Raw genomic sequence first — 15,188 nt, forward strand, 5'->3', positions numbered from 1 at the left:
ACTGCACTATCTGTCTGCACTGTCTGTTCCGTGACTGTCAGCAGACAGTCCCAATACGCACAAACTCTTGGCCTTCATAGGCCAAAGGAACAAAACATCCTCACTTTAGGTAAACAATCTCCATATTGCATTCTACTTTGGTACAGCAAGCGAGATAAGAATTATGTTTTTCCTTCTCTGCTTGTCTCATAGCTTCTCTCTGTTCAGAGGGCATGTGAATACTACAAAACAGAACTTTACACTTGTCATATATTGAGCATTCTCACTAAAGCCTCATCTAATTCAGTTCAAAACATAACCCGGATCACATGACATGTTACAGAAGAGCAATATGGAAGCAAGGAGAGCTTAAGAACAAGGTGGCTGCTCAGCTTCCTTCACACTGACACACTCGTGGGAGCAGTCACCCCTTTTGGAATAAGAGAAAAAAAATTTAAGTATCTTATTTTTAATCCCAAAATTCTGCATCTGGGCATTTTCTCACAGTGTAAGAGGTTACCAAAGTAATGGTCAACAACAAAGCATTTAATAGAGCATTACTCGGTGAATATTAGGATCTTAATGGTTGGTAGTGGCAGCTTGAAAGCTGGCTGTTGGGTCAGGTCACGAGGATTGATGAAAACTGAGATAACAGATGTACACAGCACTTGGGGTTTTCTTCCCTGTCACTAAGGCCAAGTGGCCGTTCTGTGTACAGCAGAATCTCCAGGTGTACAAAATCAACACATGGGATGATTGAAAAAAAACCCCAACACACAAAACAAAAACATAGTGGCTTTTTACCTAAAAATCTATTTGGAAATTAGGCTTGAACTGCCATAAAAGCATTCTAACCCAAGAGCATTTGGTCACTGGTGATTATCAGCAGAAGAGAGAGATTTGTATTGTTAAGACAGTATCTAATAAAATGAAATAAGCACGGACTGCAAAAGACATTCATCCCCAAGCACCGTCATGTTTTAGCATCCTGCTAAGTTTGTACATTTGAGGGATATGGGCTATATTAGAGCAGCATGTGGTGCCAGTACCACATCAGGCGTCACAACGTGAAGCTAGAAATCCACTTCTTGGCAATTCCAGTAAAGATTCTCACAACTTCATTTAGTCCTGGATGTCCTCAGACCCATGCCCACTTTCTTCCCAAAGAAGCTGAACTTGTGAAAAAAACTAGACTACAGCTTGTCTCATTGCTATGCAAGGGTTCCCTCCCTGGCACACACTCCTGACTGGATGTTTGGCTACGTGGAAGGACCCAATTAAACTGTATCTCTAAAGAGGTGCAGAAAGTACAGACTCCACATTGCTCATTCTGAATGGAAAATGTAGATGTTTAATGGGGCTAGTATTTAGCTCACATGAACCACTCAAAATATTTTGCACGACATCTATAAAAGCAATGAAACACAATTTCAAACACAGCTATCTCTGTACCTGTCACTTCACAAAGGCACCTCTGGCTATTCCTACAGATACTAAACCCAGAGAACATCTTGTCACCTTCATCTGGAAATTCAGACTTACTGCACTGAAATTAGCACACTGAGGGTATTTCATCTGCACTTTTAAAAACAAACAAGACACTTCTTTGTAGATACATTTCAAGGTTTTGGAACACACAAGGCATAAGACTACCACACTTTTCTCAAAATACTTGTAATAAACTTTACATGTGAGGTAAACTAAAAGGTTGACAGTGGAGCTTATATGGGAACTGACTGGCACACACTGACCATGCCCAGGCATGCTCCCCCACTCAAGTAACCACCTTTGATTACAAAGTGGAAGGGAACAGAATCATTGTGGCTGTGGAGTTTCACAACTAAATTCACACAGAACGTACACAAGGACAAATTTTACCAAGAAAGCTGCTGGTAATTCTTTTACTCCACTAAGAGTGGTCACGCATTTTTAGCAGCTGCTTCTTTAACAAGTGTTTCTCTCTCATGCTTCACTTTCCACAACAGGATATTCACCTTTTCATTCTTTTCCATTACGTTGCCTCTTAACTTTTTGCTACTCTTTTGGCTATGTGACCCAAAAATGAAACAAGCATCCTGCAGCAGTTGTTTGTCTCATCCTTAAGGGCTGCACAGCTTACACTGAGACATGAGCAGCGCTTAGTAACACCTGCACTGTGACACAGAGTTCAGTTTTTCTCAGCTTTCAAACATGCCTGCCTACATCTCTTCCAACGTGACCTGGGAAAGGAACAAGTTAAAGTTTGACTTCTGATTTAATTGCATATTTTTTCTAGTGGTTACTTGACAGCAGAGTCTAGTGCTGTGCAGGTCATTTGCATGGGCTCCAAAGTCAGCAGTTTGTATTTCTGAATCAAGATTTGAGAGGTTACATAAACACATTTATCTCTGTGGGCTTTATTTTGGAAGGAGAGAAAAGTAAGAGTGCAGATACAAAGGAGCAAAGCAGATGACTTGAAAGGCAGAGAACAGACCAGAAACATATTTCAAGTGTTGTATTATATAATACAACATACAAATGCTCTCTCATGGGCATTTCATCTATGCATGCAGGAGTTTTATGGCTTGATTTCCTTGTTATGTCAGTTCTTAGCCAGAAAAAAATCACCATCCCCTTTTTCCCAATCACAGCAGGTCTAGGACCTCTTTGCTTTGTGCAGGTGCATGAGATGCAGCACATTTTGCAGCAGCAGTTCCTTAGTTCTAGGTGTGTGCATTGTCTCCCTATTTCAATGCCGACTGACAGGACTCCAATGCACAACACAGGGCACACAAAATCAGCAGGGTCTTTTTGCTGCAGAGGGAATGAAACAACCTGAACAACTGACAAGCTAATGCAAAGTAAGGATATACACATGAACATCTCTGTGTTCACTCTTTTCAAAGTGAACTTAGTTCTCAAAGCAGACAGCAGAATTCACATTCACTGGCCAGTTAGACCCAATGAGAACTGTGTCACTTGAAAGCAGAACATGCATTTGGAAATAGCTACCATAAACCTTCTCTACTTCATTCCTCTATAAACAAACATTAAGAACCTGACATATCCATGGCAACTTGCTGAGGAAATGAGAATTCAACATAACCTTTTAAAAAATGATGCCAGCTCTTTTACAAAGATTTCACTGAAAGAACTATAAACCCTGTAGGTGACACCATAATAATAAATTTCAATGTCTGTGCAGACCTAACTTAAAACAAGCAACTGCAGGAACAAGCCCACAGGGATTTCAACCTGATACTACCAGCCTTGGAAAAGGTATTTCATTGCCCTAAAGACCCCACACACCCTCTCACTCTTCAACACTGCTGGTCTGTTGAAGCAGAATGACATCATACAGCATTGCACTCAGCCTCTAAAGTAACTTAAATAAAAAATAAATCCTTTGGTTGTATTGCTGTATCAATGCTCCAAGACAAACCAGCTTATACCAATGCAGCCTCCTTCCTTAGAAAATAACAGGACTGGGATTCTAGTAAAATTTGAATTCTGCAATCTTTCTGTATCCTTATAAATAATGAATTAAGTAAAAAACTACACTGTACATCTGAAGTCTTTGAGGAAGGAGCTGTCTTCAACAACAGCAGAGAACTAAAAATGGAAAGGAAGAAAAAAAATTTGTTATTTTCCATATATTAAAAACTAAGGAAATTACCACAAGGTTAGATATTTTTAACCTATCAGAATTTTAAATTATTGTTCTTTAACCTGAGGACACTGTAGCAGAACAATTCAAACACAACTTAGAAATTCATGAATGAAAAACTTGGGCTTACATACTAATTTCTAATGTGGGGAAACAAGTTTGAAAGTTTTAACTCTGCAGCTACAGACAAAAATTAATCCTTGCAGCATTACATTCTGTGTGTGGAAAACAAGGCCAGAGATTAAACACGTCCTTCAGCAAATCATAATTCAACATGTCTGAGATTAAGATGTTGACAGTTCTGTCTCCCAGGCCCCAAGTTCCTGCTATCAGAGTACACTGCTTCTTATTCATGCATTTTAATTGCCAGATTTAGAAAAAAAAGGCATGCAAGATAAAGGCTGCTATCTGCTAATGAGGGAATGGTTTGTTTTATATCTTAATTCTGACTCAGTGGAACGAACTAAGCAGTTGAAAATCTTAGAATCTGATATCAAACTTACCATGGGGTTTAAAAAGTCTAATTTCTCCCTCATCCCCAAAGCAATTTTACATACAGCTAGGGAAGAAAGATGATTCTGGAAGTTGGTAGCCATCAGTATACACTCGGTGCATCAACTGGAAGATATTTACAGATGTGAAACGGAAGTGAGCCAGAAGATTTATAAAAATATTCCCCCCTCTCCCCCAATGCAATATTACTTTCTTTGAAGAACAGGGAGTGGAAATAAGGGAGTACAGAGGTGCAATTTTGACAGCAAGACCTATTACCACAAAATGAGAAGGTGATTAACATGAGCCCAGTGCTATTATTATTAACCACTGTGATACCTTTTTAATTTGAATGTCCCTGCTTTCTAGAAACCCTTCGAGGATTTTCTAATACTCTAATGGTTAGAAAGCAGCTCAATAAATCAACTGATTCTGCCTCTCAGGACTGAGGGAGAAAAAACATGGTCTAGACAAGTTAATCACAGTTAATCTGTGCCTTATGAGGCACTCTAAAAATGGCAATACCACAGTCTTTCCAAGCAATCTGTTTCAGTGGGTTACCGTTCTTTTCTAGTGTCCATTTCCACTCTCTCTGTTGCAGTTTAAGCACGTTACCAGTGGTTCTGTTGTCAGAGAGACTGAACTGAAAAATGCTCTCCATGTTTATATCTCACCTGAAGAAAACTCTTCCTTCCCTCTGTAGTCTTCCTTTCTGTAAGGAAAACACTTCTCAATCTTTCTGGGAATAAAAGAATTACATTTTCAAGACTTCATTCTTTACTTTCCTCTACACTGTCTTGTGATTTAAGCTTTTCCTGGGGTGAAATGCTTAAGCCTGGCAGGAAGGACTATTATGTGCTCTGTAGAAACTCATCCTGCTTACATGTCACAGTACATCCAAGCTATCTGCAGGAGCTGTGTGAACAGAATAATGTCTGGCTTCTCAATTGCATCACCCCCAGAACTCTGCACAAAACTTATTCTACTCCTCCACAGTCTTCTTGTACAAAGATGATAAATCGAGGATCTTGAATCTTGTCCTCATTCAAAAGGCATGGTTTTCTCCCTCCCAGACTGCTTCTTCTCTGTCCTCAAGTCTCTCTGAACCCTATCCACATTTCCCACACACTCACAGCAACTCCAAGCTTGATACCGTCTGCTGCTAATACTGCACAGCCTTTACATTTCACTTAAGTCAAAATTAGTGACAGAATCCTGCAGAGAGCATTCAGTCTCCATATCCTCTGGTCTGACAGTGATTCATGAAACTATTTAAGGCTTTTCACCAACTTTATGGTATTTAGAGAAACATCCTTGCTTATAATACAGAAAAAGCCATTAGAGTAACTAACTAAACTCAGAACACATTTGCTCCTCCCAAAAAAGACTGGATACCATGCCATAAAAGGAGATTTGACTGGTTGTGAATTTTGACTTGAGAAAAATCCACTCTTACGTTTATTTAACGCTTTTTGTACTTATTACTTGAAAAACTCATCCAATAGCTCACATTTATTGCAATGTTTTTGCAAGTGGACTCCAGAACACCCATGCTTCTTTTCTACCTGACCCATTTAGATATAGGTGCCGGGCCTAGTTTGTCTCCCCAGTTAAAGAACTTTATCTGTTTACATGGAAACTGAAAATCATTCTGTGACCAGGAAGCAGGTGAACCAAATTATCCTTTAAGTTTCACCTGCTTTCCAAATTACCCCTTTTGTAAGTGTTCTTCATCATCTTCCCTACATAAGAAAAATTCCTGTGCTTCTGTTTTTGGTGTCAGGTATAACTACAGCTTATCCTGTAATAAAGATATATCTGAAACAAGTACACTAAACATACAGTCTAAAATTTTAAAATGGTTTCCTGGGAAGAAAGTTCATTCCAACCTTTTCCAAAAAAAAGGTTGCAAACAATTGATTTTTTTAGAATATTTTCACCATTTGGGTCTTCTATTAGTTGTCTGCACCCTGATTTATAAATACCCAGCAGCATTTCACATTCAAGTTAACAACAGTCCAGTTTGGTAAACTGGGAAAACAAAGTCTTATGTTGCAGATGTAAATGATCTCACAGACCACCAAACACCTTCTTGGTGCCTAACTGAGGTCTCTTGCCTCCTGTCCTGGTTGAGCTGTACCAGCCATGCTGGTGCACATCCCACAGCATGCCTTGAGCTTGTTCTCTGTAGCATCCGGCCAGGACCTTACAAGGAGAAAGGATGACCACATCACCGGAGCACAGCTGCTGCACACAGCAGCCACATCTACACATAAAACTACTTGATATTGTTAATTATAGACAGCCTCTCGGGAAGCTGTCTGTACATGTCTGAATTCACTGGAAGGAGGTAACTGAGAAAAGAAGAATTTAAGCAGTGGAACAAAGCACCTGCCCTTCTCCATGGAATAGCCACGAGTGCTTGTTTTGGCCCATGGTTTATTAAATGCCACATGCCATGGAAGGCTACCCAGAAACAGCTCACCAAAGAGATTACCACATCCAATTCATAACTACCAAAATATTTATTTTATTCAAACTTTTCACCTGCTGCATTTATGTTTTCTACTCCCTTCAGATATTCTGCTCAAAGCTGTAATACAATGGGGGAAATTCACAACACAAACATGAACACAAATTTCCAGAAAAGACAAACAAGATACCACAGAACATCCTTTTAACGGGGCTGACAGAAGGGCTGGTGTTATGTCTTGAAGAGTAAAGTAGTACAGCTGTGTTGAGCTATCATTCAGACCCATTATTATCAGCTGACTAAATGTTAACCTAATACACCTTTTACACTAAGGCACTGACCACCAAAGCCTTCCCTGAACCAGAGAGGGCAATGATGAGAGGAACAGTACATAAGAGAGAGCACTCAATATTAAGAATTCATCTCAGAGTCTCATAATCCTGTTATTATGGCTTCTGTTTGTGGGTTTTACAGTTTTAACAGCTTCCAAGGTTCTGCAGATTTAGCATCCTAAGTTCTAAAATCAGCTAAGAACTCTAAACAGCATATTCAAGTTGCCTTTGGGGGTTTGAGGATAAGGAGCCAATTTAAGAACAAACAAAATCATGTTTGGCACAAGCAAACAGATGCAATTTCTCCTGCCTAGATAGTAAAAACAAAACCAGAAAATCTTATCTTTTTGGAAGTCAGTAACTTCTTTACTGTGTATGTAATTAATAAAGCCACAGAAGAGAAGAAGTTAAAGACCTTCGCAAAGTAACAAAAGCTAAGAGAGGGACAAGCCATCCCCAATCCATTCAACATCACACAAGAGTGATCAAAATCTATTTAAAAAATATTAAAACTCCTTTCGATTTCCCCAGAAAGAAGTTTGGTTTATAAAATTCAGTCATGTACAGGAAAATAACAAACCACCATGTGATCCTCTTATGGAAAGGCCATAAAAAAAAAAAAGAAATTTGTCTGGAGTTTATGTTGGCCAGGCAAATCAATGCACTTAGTCATAACTCAACTGCACTACTTACAAAGCAAGTAATTGTTTTCACACTAATGCCATCTCTACCACTTTTTTAACATAGAACAAGTTGCCAAAGTACTCAGCACTTTGCAGCCGATCAAACTGGCTTTGCTTGACAGCAAAGAAAAGCAGTTTACTGGTGCAACAGCTAAGAAGTGATGCAAAAACCCCCGTTACAGCTCACAGTCAACCACAACTACTTTCTTCAGCTGTCTTGGTGTATAAACATTATTACACAATGACATTCGCAACACCCTTAAAACAAATCTTGTTTGTTCCCCAAGTTTGTAAAGTTTCACTCTCACAGAAATTACCTGCTGCCTAATTCAGGCCCAGAAAGCGTCCAGAACCATTCAGGATCTTAGACTTCACTGCCACAGAAGAGAGTTCTAAACTTACTTGCTTCTAGTTTTAATAATGGATTTTGGTTTTAATTCCATTATGTTTTTATAAAGCTATCAGCATGACATATATTTCACAGGACTTAACTTCAAAGGGTTAAGATTAAGTTACTGAATTCTTGCAATACCTACTGTAGTTTTTTATAGTATATATATCAACAATAAGTGAGAACATATGTTTAAGACTAGAGTAAAGTTTATCCCAAAAGGCAAAAATTCCCTTCAGCTTTATATAATTATTTAGAACAGCATATGTGTTAAAGAAAATATTTTAACTTATTTGCATATTCAAAGGATGTGGCATAGCACTCTGTAATTTTCTAAGCCCAAAACATCATAACCACAGCAATCTCTAATTACCTAGTTCTCAAAATCCCCTCTTCCTTCCTCCCACCCAAAGATATCTCCACATCACCCAGTTTTGATGCAACTTCAAGAACTGCTGCCCAAGAGAGGTGTTTCAATATTAAATACTTTTACCATTAGAAATGGATCCTATCAGCTGTATTGCTGAGCACAGCAACTACTTTCAGTAAACACAATAGGCAGAAAATTCCTAAGGAAGTCTTTTAAGTTCGCATCGAGTCTAAAAGCATTTTCAGTCCAAGCTTGTAAGTATTAAGCACCCTCTAGACCTTACAACAAGTAATAAGAAAGTGCAAAACTCAGAAGACCACAAATGAGGCTTTGAAAAAAAACAACAAAAGCTCCAAAACCCCCAGCTTTAACTCCAACACTACCCCAAGCACAAGTGAAATCTGAGCTGTACCATTCCACTCACATTCCAGGTAGAATGTTTTTGTGTTTACAAAATGCCTTGTCTCAAATCTCACTACCAATACTCCATCCTGTCTATAAATACTTAATCACAAACACTTCACAAAAGGCAGCTCATCGGCAAATGAATCTTCTCTAAGTTAAAACAAAAATTATGTTACAAATAAGTAAGATATTGGAAAAGAAGCCTTAAAGAGAGATGTATTCAAAGAAACAATTTCTTAAGTCAGTCACTTTAGATCTAAAATATTTTTCAAGCATATTCATTGACCAGATATGTACAAGTCACAGGAAGATGATGCCATACTTAAAACTTTGAAACCTGAAACAATTCTCCTCAAGACTCTCTCCAAACACTCATTAAACAGCAAACAGGATACACGTAAAAAGCAAGGCACAAGCCCAGTATTAGCTGTGGCAATAAACCTTAGTGCCTTTGAGATTGACTCCCTGGTTCAACTCCAGCAGGCACATCTTATCACATGCAAGGATGGCAATTGCACAGGGAAATACCAGGAAGTCTAAACCAAGGCTGTTTACAGCCCCTGACCAACCCTGGTTACATAAAGAGGAAAGATAAGAATTAAAGCTCTAGTACCCAGGAATAACAAGTTTAATTTCTAAACTCTGGCTCTGCACAAGAAAGGAGTACTACTGAGCACACAAGCTTCACCCAGGAGCATTAAGTGTTTTCAGATGACAAGGCAAACATTTTCCGTTATTAAAGATTATCTCCCTCCCATTTCATCTGCATGTGAAGTTCATTAACAAGGAGATACTACACAAGACTAAACCACAGTTTCCATCTGCTATTAGTTATGGCTTAATTAGCCATTTTTATTAATTTCTGTTACATAGCACAAGAGTTATTTTGTACTACAGACAGCACAAGAATGTTTTTATTATGCTGTGTTTGTCTGTTCCTACAAAAACACCAATGCTAACATAAAGATACACAGCAAGACCTTTCTTCAGAGACTTGAATGCAGAAAGTTGATGCTATTTCCAGTCACATGTTGACTGTACAAACCCACCAGAAAGCGAGTTTTTCCTGACTCCCATAGAGGATAAAGATGGGGGGAGGAAAAAGAACACAGAGGGCAGAAAAAATGTTTCTTTCACAGCTTCTACAAGCTGTGCACACTGTGAGCAACACTCTGGGCTCTGCATCACTGGCAACACCCAGCACAGCACAGGAACATTATGGTAATGTTCAAGGATGCCAAGATGAGGGAAGAGACGAGAATCTTGACTCCATGTTTCAGAAGGCTGATTTATTATATTATGATATGATATTATACTAAAATGCTATACTAAAAGAATAGAGAGAAAAGATCCATCAGAAGGCTAGAAAGAAAAAGTAAGGAATGAATAACAAAATCTTGTGACTGCTCACAGCCTTGACACAGGTGGCTGTGATTGGACATCAAGTGAAAACAATCCACATGGACCAACTGAAGCTGCAACTGTTGCATTCCACAGCAGCAGACAGTTATTGTTTACATTTGTTTCCTGAGGCTCCTCAGCTTCTCAGAAGAAAATCCTATCAAAAGGATTTTTCATAAAAATATCATGGTGACATAACATGCCCCTAGATTACCATACAGCTTCTCTCATTTGGGGCTGCAAGTGTTAAGCTGTCTCCATATCACAAGACCTCTGCTTCCCCACCTCAGCACTGAGGTTTTCCCCCCCATAGGAATGGGTTACACATGCCCCTAGTCTCATTTCCTTCCACACACTCCAAGAACACGCACCTTACAATCACCAATTCTTTCTCTAGTGCCTTTCAGATGTATTTCTACTTAATTTTAAATGGCACTTTCCTGCCTATATACCACACAGTTTCTTTCTCTGTCTATCCTCAATGCCACCTTTACTAACCAGAAAACTTTATGCTTGCAAGGTCTACACTACTCTACAACACTATCAACAACCTTTAGCCTTCTGTGATTCCTGGCTTTGCCCCATTCCATTTCCCAACACCACTTTTGCTGCTTTTCTTTGCCCCACTCTGCTTACTTGAATGGTTCCACTTCCAGATCTCCTTGCAAGAGCACCATCTGACACTGGTTCCCCTTCCCACGACTCTCCCAGACAAATTTATTTATGTTAATATTGCATGCTGGAGAATCTCCCACAGAGAAATTTAAGCTGCTATTTATAAGCATAGAGTAAAGGTCAGCCTAAAAAAAACCCAGGAGTTTTCACCTTTATAAAACTGCTTCAGAAACAGCTCTGAGCTTCCCAACCAGACTCCTCTGTTATCCTAGCTTTCACCAGCTCAGCTGGTCTATGCTCCTTGATGCCCAGAAAGTTTCTCAGAAGATCCTGATTTCCCATCTTAGAATCATTATGTTGGAAAAGACCTCCAAGATCATCAAGTCCAACCATTAAACAAACACTGCCAAGTCCACCACTAAATCCTATCTGTAAGCACCACATCTGCATGTTTTTTGAGCACTTCTAGGGATGGGGACTCCATCACTTCCCTGGGCAGCCTGTTTCAATGCTTGACTCATCTTTTTAATTAAGACATTTTTCCTAATATCCAATCAAAACCTCCTCTGGAGCAACCTGAGACTGCTTCTTCTTGTGCTATCACTTGGTACCTGGGAGAAAGGACCAACTCCCCCCTGTCAACAACCTCCTTTTAGGTGGTTGTAAAAAGCAGTAAAGTCCTCCTTTTCTCCAGACTAAACAACCCCAGTTCCCTCAGCCACTTCTCATGTGACAGATAAAATTCACACTTTTTTCATTACTGCAGGCCTCAAAAAATCAGAACTCAGATGGAAATTTCCTGTGGCTGTTCTATTAATGCCATGACGTGTTTAACAATAGCATTAATGTATCACACCTCAAGAAGAAAACTCGTTAAAAGGGTATGATACTGAAAGAGGGGTCTCCTTTTTACAGAAAAGCTAAAAAATATTTTGTTTACAACTAAACACTGATCTGTTGATCATTATTTGCATTAAAAAACTTCCATGTCAAACAAGCAGCAGTTACAAATTGTACTGCTTTCATACAACAGTCTTTCTGAATGTGTGATTTACAGGTTACAATCTACTCTTTCCACAAATTTAGAGCAACTTTTTTTTTTTTTAAATATAAGAACATTTTCACACCTTCCCATAGTATTTTATTTTTGCTGCACTTCACAGCAAAGCCCAGCTGACTCTGTAAAAACCACCTATGGGAAATCACACTAAACTCAGAAATATCATATAGCTGCTGAACAAGAAAATAGTCATGGTTACCAAACCAAATTAATGCCATTGATCACTTTAAAAAGAGATAGATATAGGCTTATTAATTACCTACTTATTATGTATTTCAAAGTTTGAAAGTAATTCTATCCCTCTATCAAAGCCAGTCAATCAACCATCTCTGTTAAAGGCTGAGAGAAAAAGTCATGCTTACTGCCCAAATAAATCTGTGGTGAACATATGAAAAACATTACTATGAAAGCCATTCAGAAAGCCTCCTCATGGGAAAAGGTAACATTTTGAGAACTAAGTGTTTTCACATGTTGTTTTTACCTTTGCTCTTCCCAAGTTTTACTTTTCACATCTTCTATGGCAAGATTTTTTTGGAGGTTACTAATCTGAATTCCATCTCTTGCTTCTCAAGAAGCAAGACCACCCTTGGGACCACTTCTCCTCAATCACGGTCCTTTGTTCCTACTACAGTAATTCTCTGAGCAGTCAAAAACAGTTTCACATGGCAAGTTCCAACAGAGCCAGGAATGTGTGATGGTAGTGCATACAGGAGAAAAAAAGGAGTGAAAAAAAAATTGAAGTGAAGAGGAAAAAAAACCTATTCTCAGCAATGTTGAGACTCTGCTAAGAAAGCTTCATCCTCAAGTCGTGTCTCCCCCTGCCCTGGAGAAGGCAAATCCATTGAAACATAGGTTTGGCTCTACAGACAGGAAAGCCCAACCATTGACACTGCCCTCTCCCAGGTGCCTTGAAGACAAACAGACATCGCTGTGGCCTTATTTATCACTTCATATAACCTGCAAACAACCTTAACTTTGCTACAGGGAGTTCAAAAGCAGGCAAAAAAAATGGAAAAAGCCAATCACTGAGTTTTATTCCCTACATATATACATGTCCCTCAAAAGGGGAAAAAACCCCTCCTGAGCGATGGCATAAGGCTTCAGATCCTAAGGCACTCTTCCATACTCGGCACCACTCCAGTGTCAAGTCCCCACTTCAACATCCATCTGCTTCTAACCAACATACACATTTAAGCTTCTAATCCCAAAATAACTGTGTCCTCCAACTAGGCTGTGATATTACTACAGGAAATCACTCCATTCTAAAGGAGGAAACAAATATTTCAGCTCAATCTGATTTTTCTTTCTATTTAATGACCACCAAAATATCCTACACTACAACAAAAAAGTTCAACCACTATTCTGAAGCAGAACATGAGTGTCAAAGGCTGTTTTGTTTCCTTACTTTAACAGTTAAAGATAATTACTTAAGAAAAAAAGCCCCCACCTGGATGTTTGCCTCTTTCATTTGTATTTCAATTTACACAAACATTCAGCAATCAGCACAGCAGCCCCCCAGTACTAGTTAGAGTTTCTGGGAGTTACTAAAAAACTGAAGAAGCACAAGTAATTTATTTTATATTCAAAGAAAAACATAAATACATGTAAAATAAATACAATCTGTAAATGTTATATATATTCTAATATAGTGTAAAGTTTTAATTACAAGCTTAAATATCTGCCACAAGAGACTACAAATCATAGAATCTCCTGGGTTGGAACAGAACCACAAGAATCATCCAGTCCAACACCTGCCCCAAGAATTACACTGTATGTCTGAGAGCATTGTCCAAACACTTGAACTCTGGCAGCCTTAGTGCCATGCCAACGTTTGAAATATTTATATTTTTCTAATGCACTTTTCCCTGGCCCTACCTTGGCTGTTTGACACGAGATCTCTTCCACACCCATCCCTGCAGGCTGCTTGCTTCAGGCTCTTATTCTTTTATCCCCAGTTGAGAAATCCCTTATTCCTTCCAGTCTCAATTCATCCTATCTTCTTCCTGGCACCTATTTTTGCCAGTAGTTCCACCAGTCAACACTCTTGAAGCTGAGCACTTTTATAAATCCACTGACAACCCAGATGCCTTGTCCTGAATGTTTGTTACTATTTCACAGGTTTACCCCAGCCAGATATTCTATAACAAGCTACTTGCAAGTCTGATCAGAGAGATTTTGTTCATTTGTTCATTTAAATCACACATATGCTGCAAACACACTTTGAGTAACTACGGCTCTTCATCTCTGTCCTGAAGAGGTGGTTCTCATTTACATCCATACAACGTGAACCATCAACCACTCAGCAAAAATCTATTTTTCCATCTTCTTTAGAGGCTGAGAAAAAGAGATGGAGTGTCATATTGCCTTACTCACAGAAAAGTTTTTCATTAAACTTCTAGTGTCCTTTCAATCTCTCCTAGGACAAGGATGTGAAGAACCAGCAGGTAAGCTGTCCCTGATGCAGGAACTTAGCCATTCCCAAAGCAGGGTACAGCAAGAGCTCCTGCACTGGCTGCAGGTGCCAACTCCACAGAAAACATGGGAACTGCTTTCTCGCACTGAATCCAGAAACTGAAGAGTCTCCCACACCTACCTGGACAGAACTCTGCCCTAATGGTCTCTCCAACACTTCCAGCGTTTTCCACCGCCACTGGAAGAAATGAGCAATCTTATCACAACACGGGTTGTGCGACCAGAAGTCGGGAATTACCGTATCCTTATTTCCCAAGACAAAGGGAAATTATCTCCCTTTCGAAACCACTGCCTGTAGACCTGCTCTCAAAGAGTCTTTGCTCTAACAAATAAAACAGGCAACTACAAGCACCGTGTATCTGAACAAAGGGCAGGAGCACACGAAAGGCCGATCACATCGCAGCCCGTAACAAACGAAAAAAGTTAGGTGTTCGAACACTTTTAAATAAAGAAAAATTTTTTTAAAAAGTCACAGTAAAATAAGCACAAAATGTTCAGAAGTGAAAATGAAGAATTAATTCATTTTTACAAGATATTTTAAGGTACAGCTCCACCGACACAAGGGCACCGCCGGCCCCAGCAGGGCTCTCTCTGCGACAGGGCCACCGCTCTCCCGGACCGCGGCTTTCCCCGCCCCACTACACGAGCACGGGGCGGCCGCCGCCGCCTCCTCCCCCTCCCCCGCCCTAGCGCCGCCGGCCCGACCTGGTACCTCGGCGGCGCGGAGAGACTGCCCGGGGAGCTCCTCTCACCTCGCGACCCGGCGGCTGCCCGTCGTCACGGGCCGGGCGGCGGCGGCGGCAGGAAAAGAAAGGTGGCCGCAACGTCCCCACCGTGGCGCAGTTACCATGGGACGGACGCCCTCTCCC

At 39.9% G+C, this 15,188-nt stretch overlaps 1 protein-coding gene across 8 annotated transcripts in view; it reads right to left on the reverse strand.

The window, feature by feature from the left end:
• Positions 1 to 15,188, reverse strand: part of DISP1 (dispatched RND transporter family member 1) — an 88,417-nt gene extending 73,229 nt beyond the window's left edge. The window contains exon 1 of one of the 8 annotated variants that reach the window (XM_064414086.1): positions 15,072 to 15,188. In XM_064414086.1, the coding sequence (XP_064270156.1) occupies positions 15,072 to 15,169 (98 nt within the window). In that variant the 5' untranslated portion in view covers positions 15,170 to 15,188. Of the gene's footprint in view, positions 1 to 9,212; positions 9,235 to 10,808; positions 10,882 to 14,440; positions 14,488 to 14,848; positions 14,917 to 15,024 lie in introns of those variants that run through there. The other 7 variants (XM_064414098.1, XM_064414088.1, XM_064414092.1 and 4 more) reach the window with 7 other exon arrangements.

Source organism: Passer domesticus, chromosome 3 (assembly GCF_036417665.1).
Source record: "Passer domesticus isolate bPasDom1 chromosome 3, bPasDom1.hap1, whole genome shotgun sequence".
In the NCBI taxonomy this organism is placed as follows: domain Eukaryota; kingdom Metazoa; phylum Chordata; class Aves; order Passeriformes; family Passeridae; genus Passer; species Passer domesticus.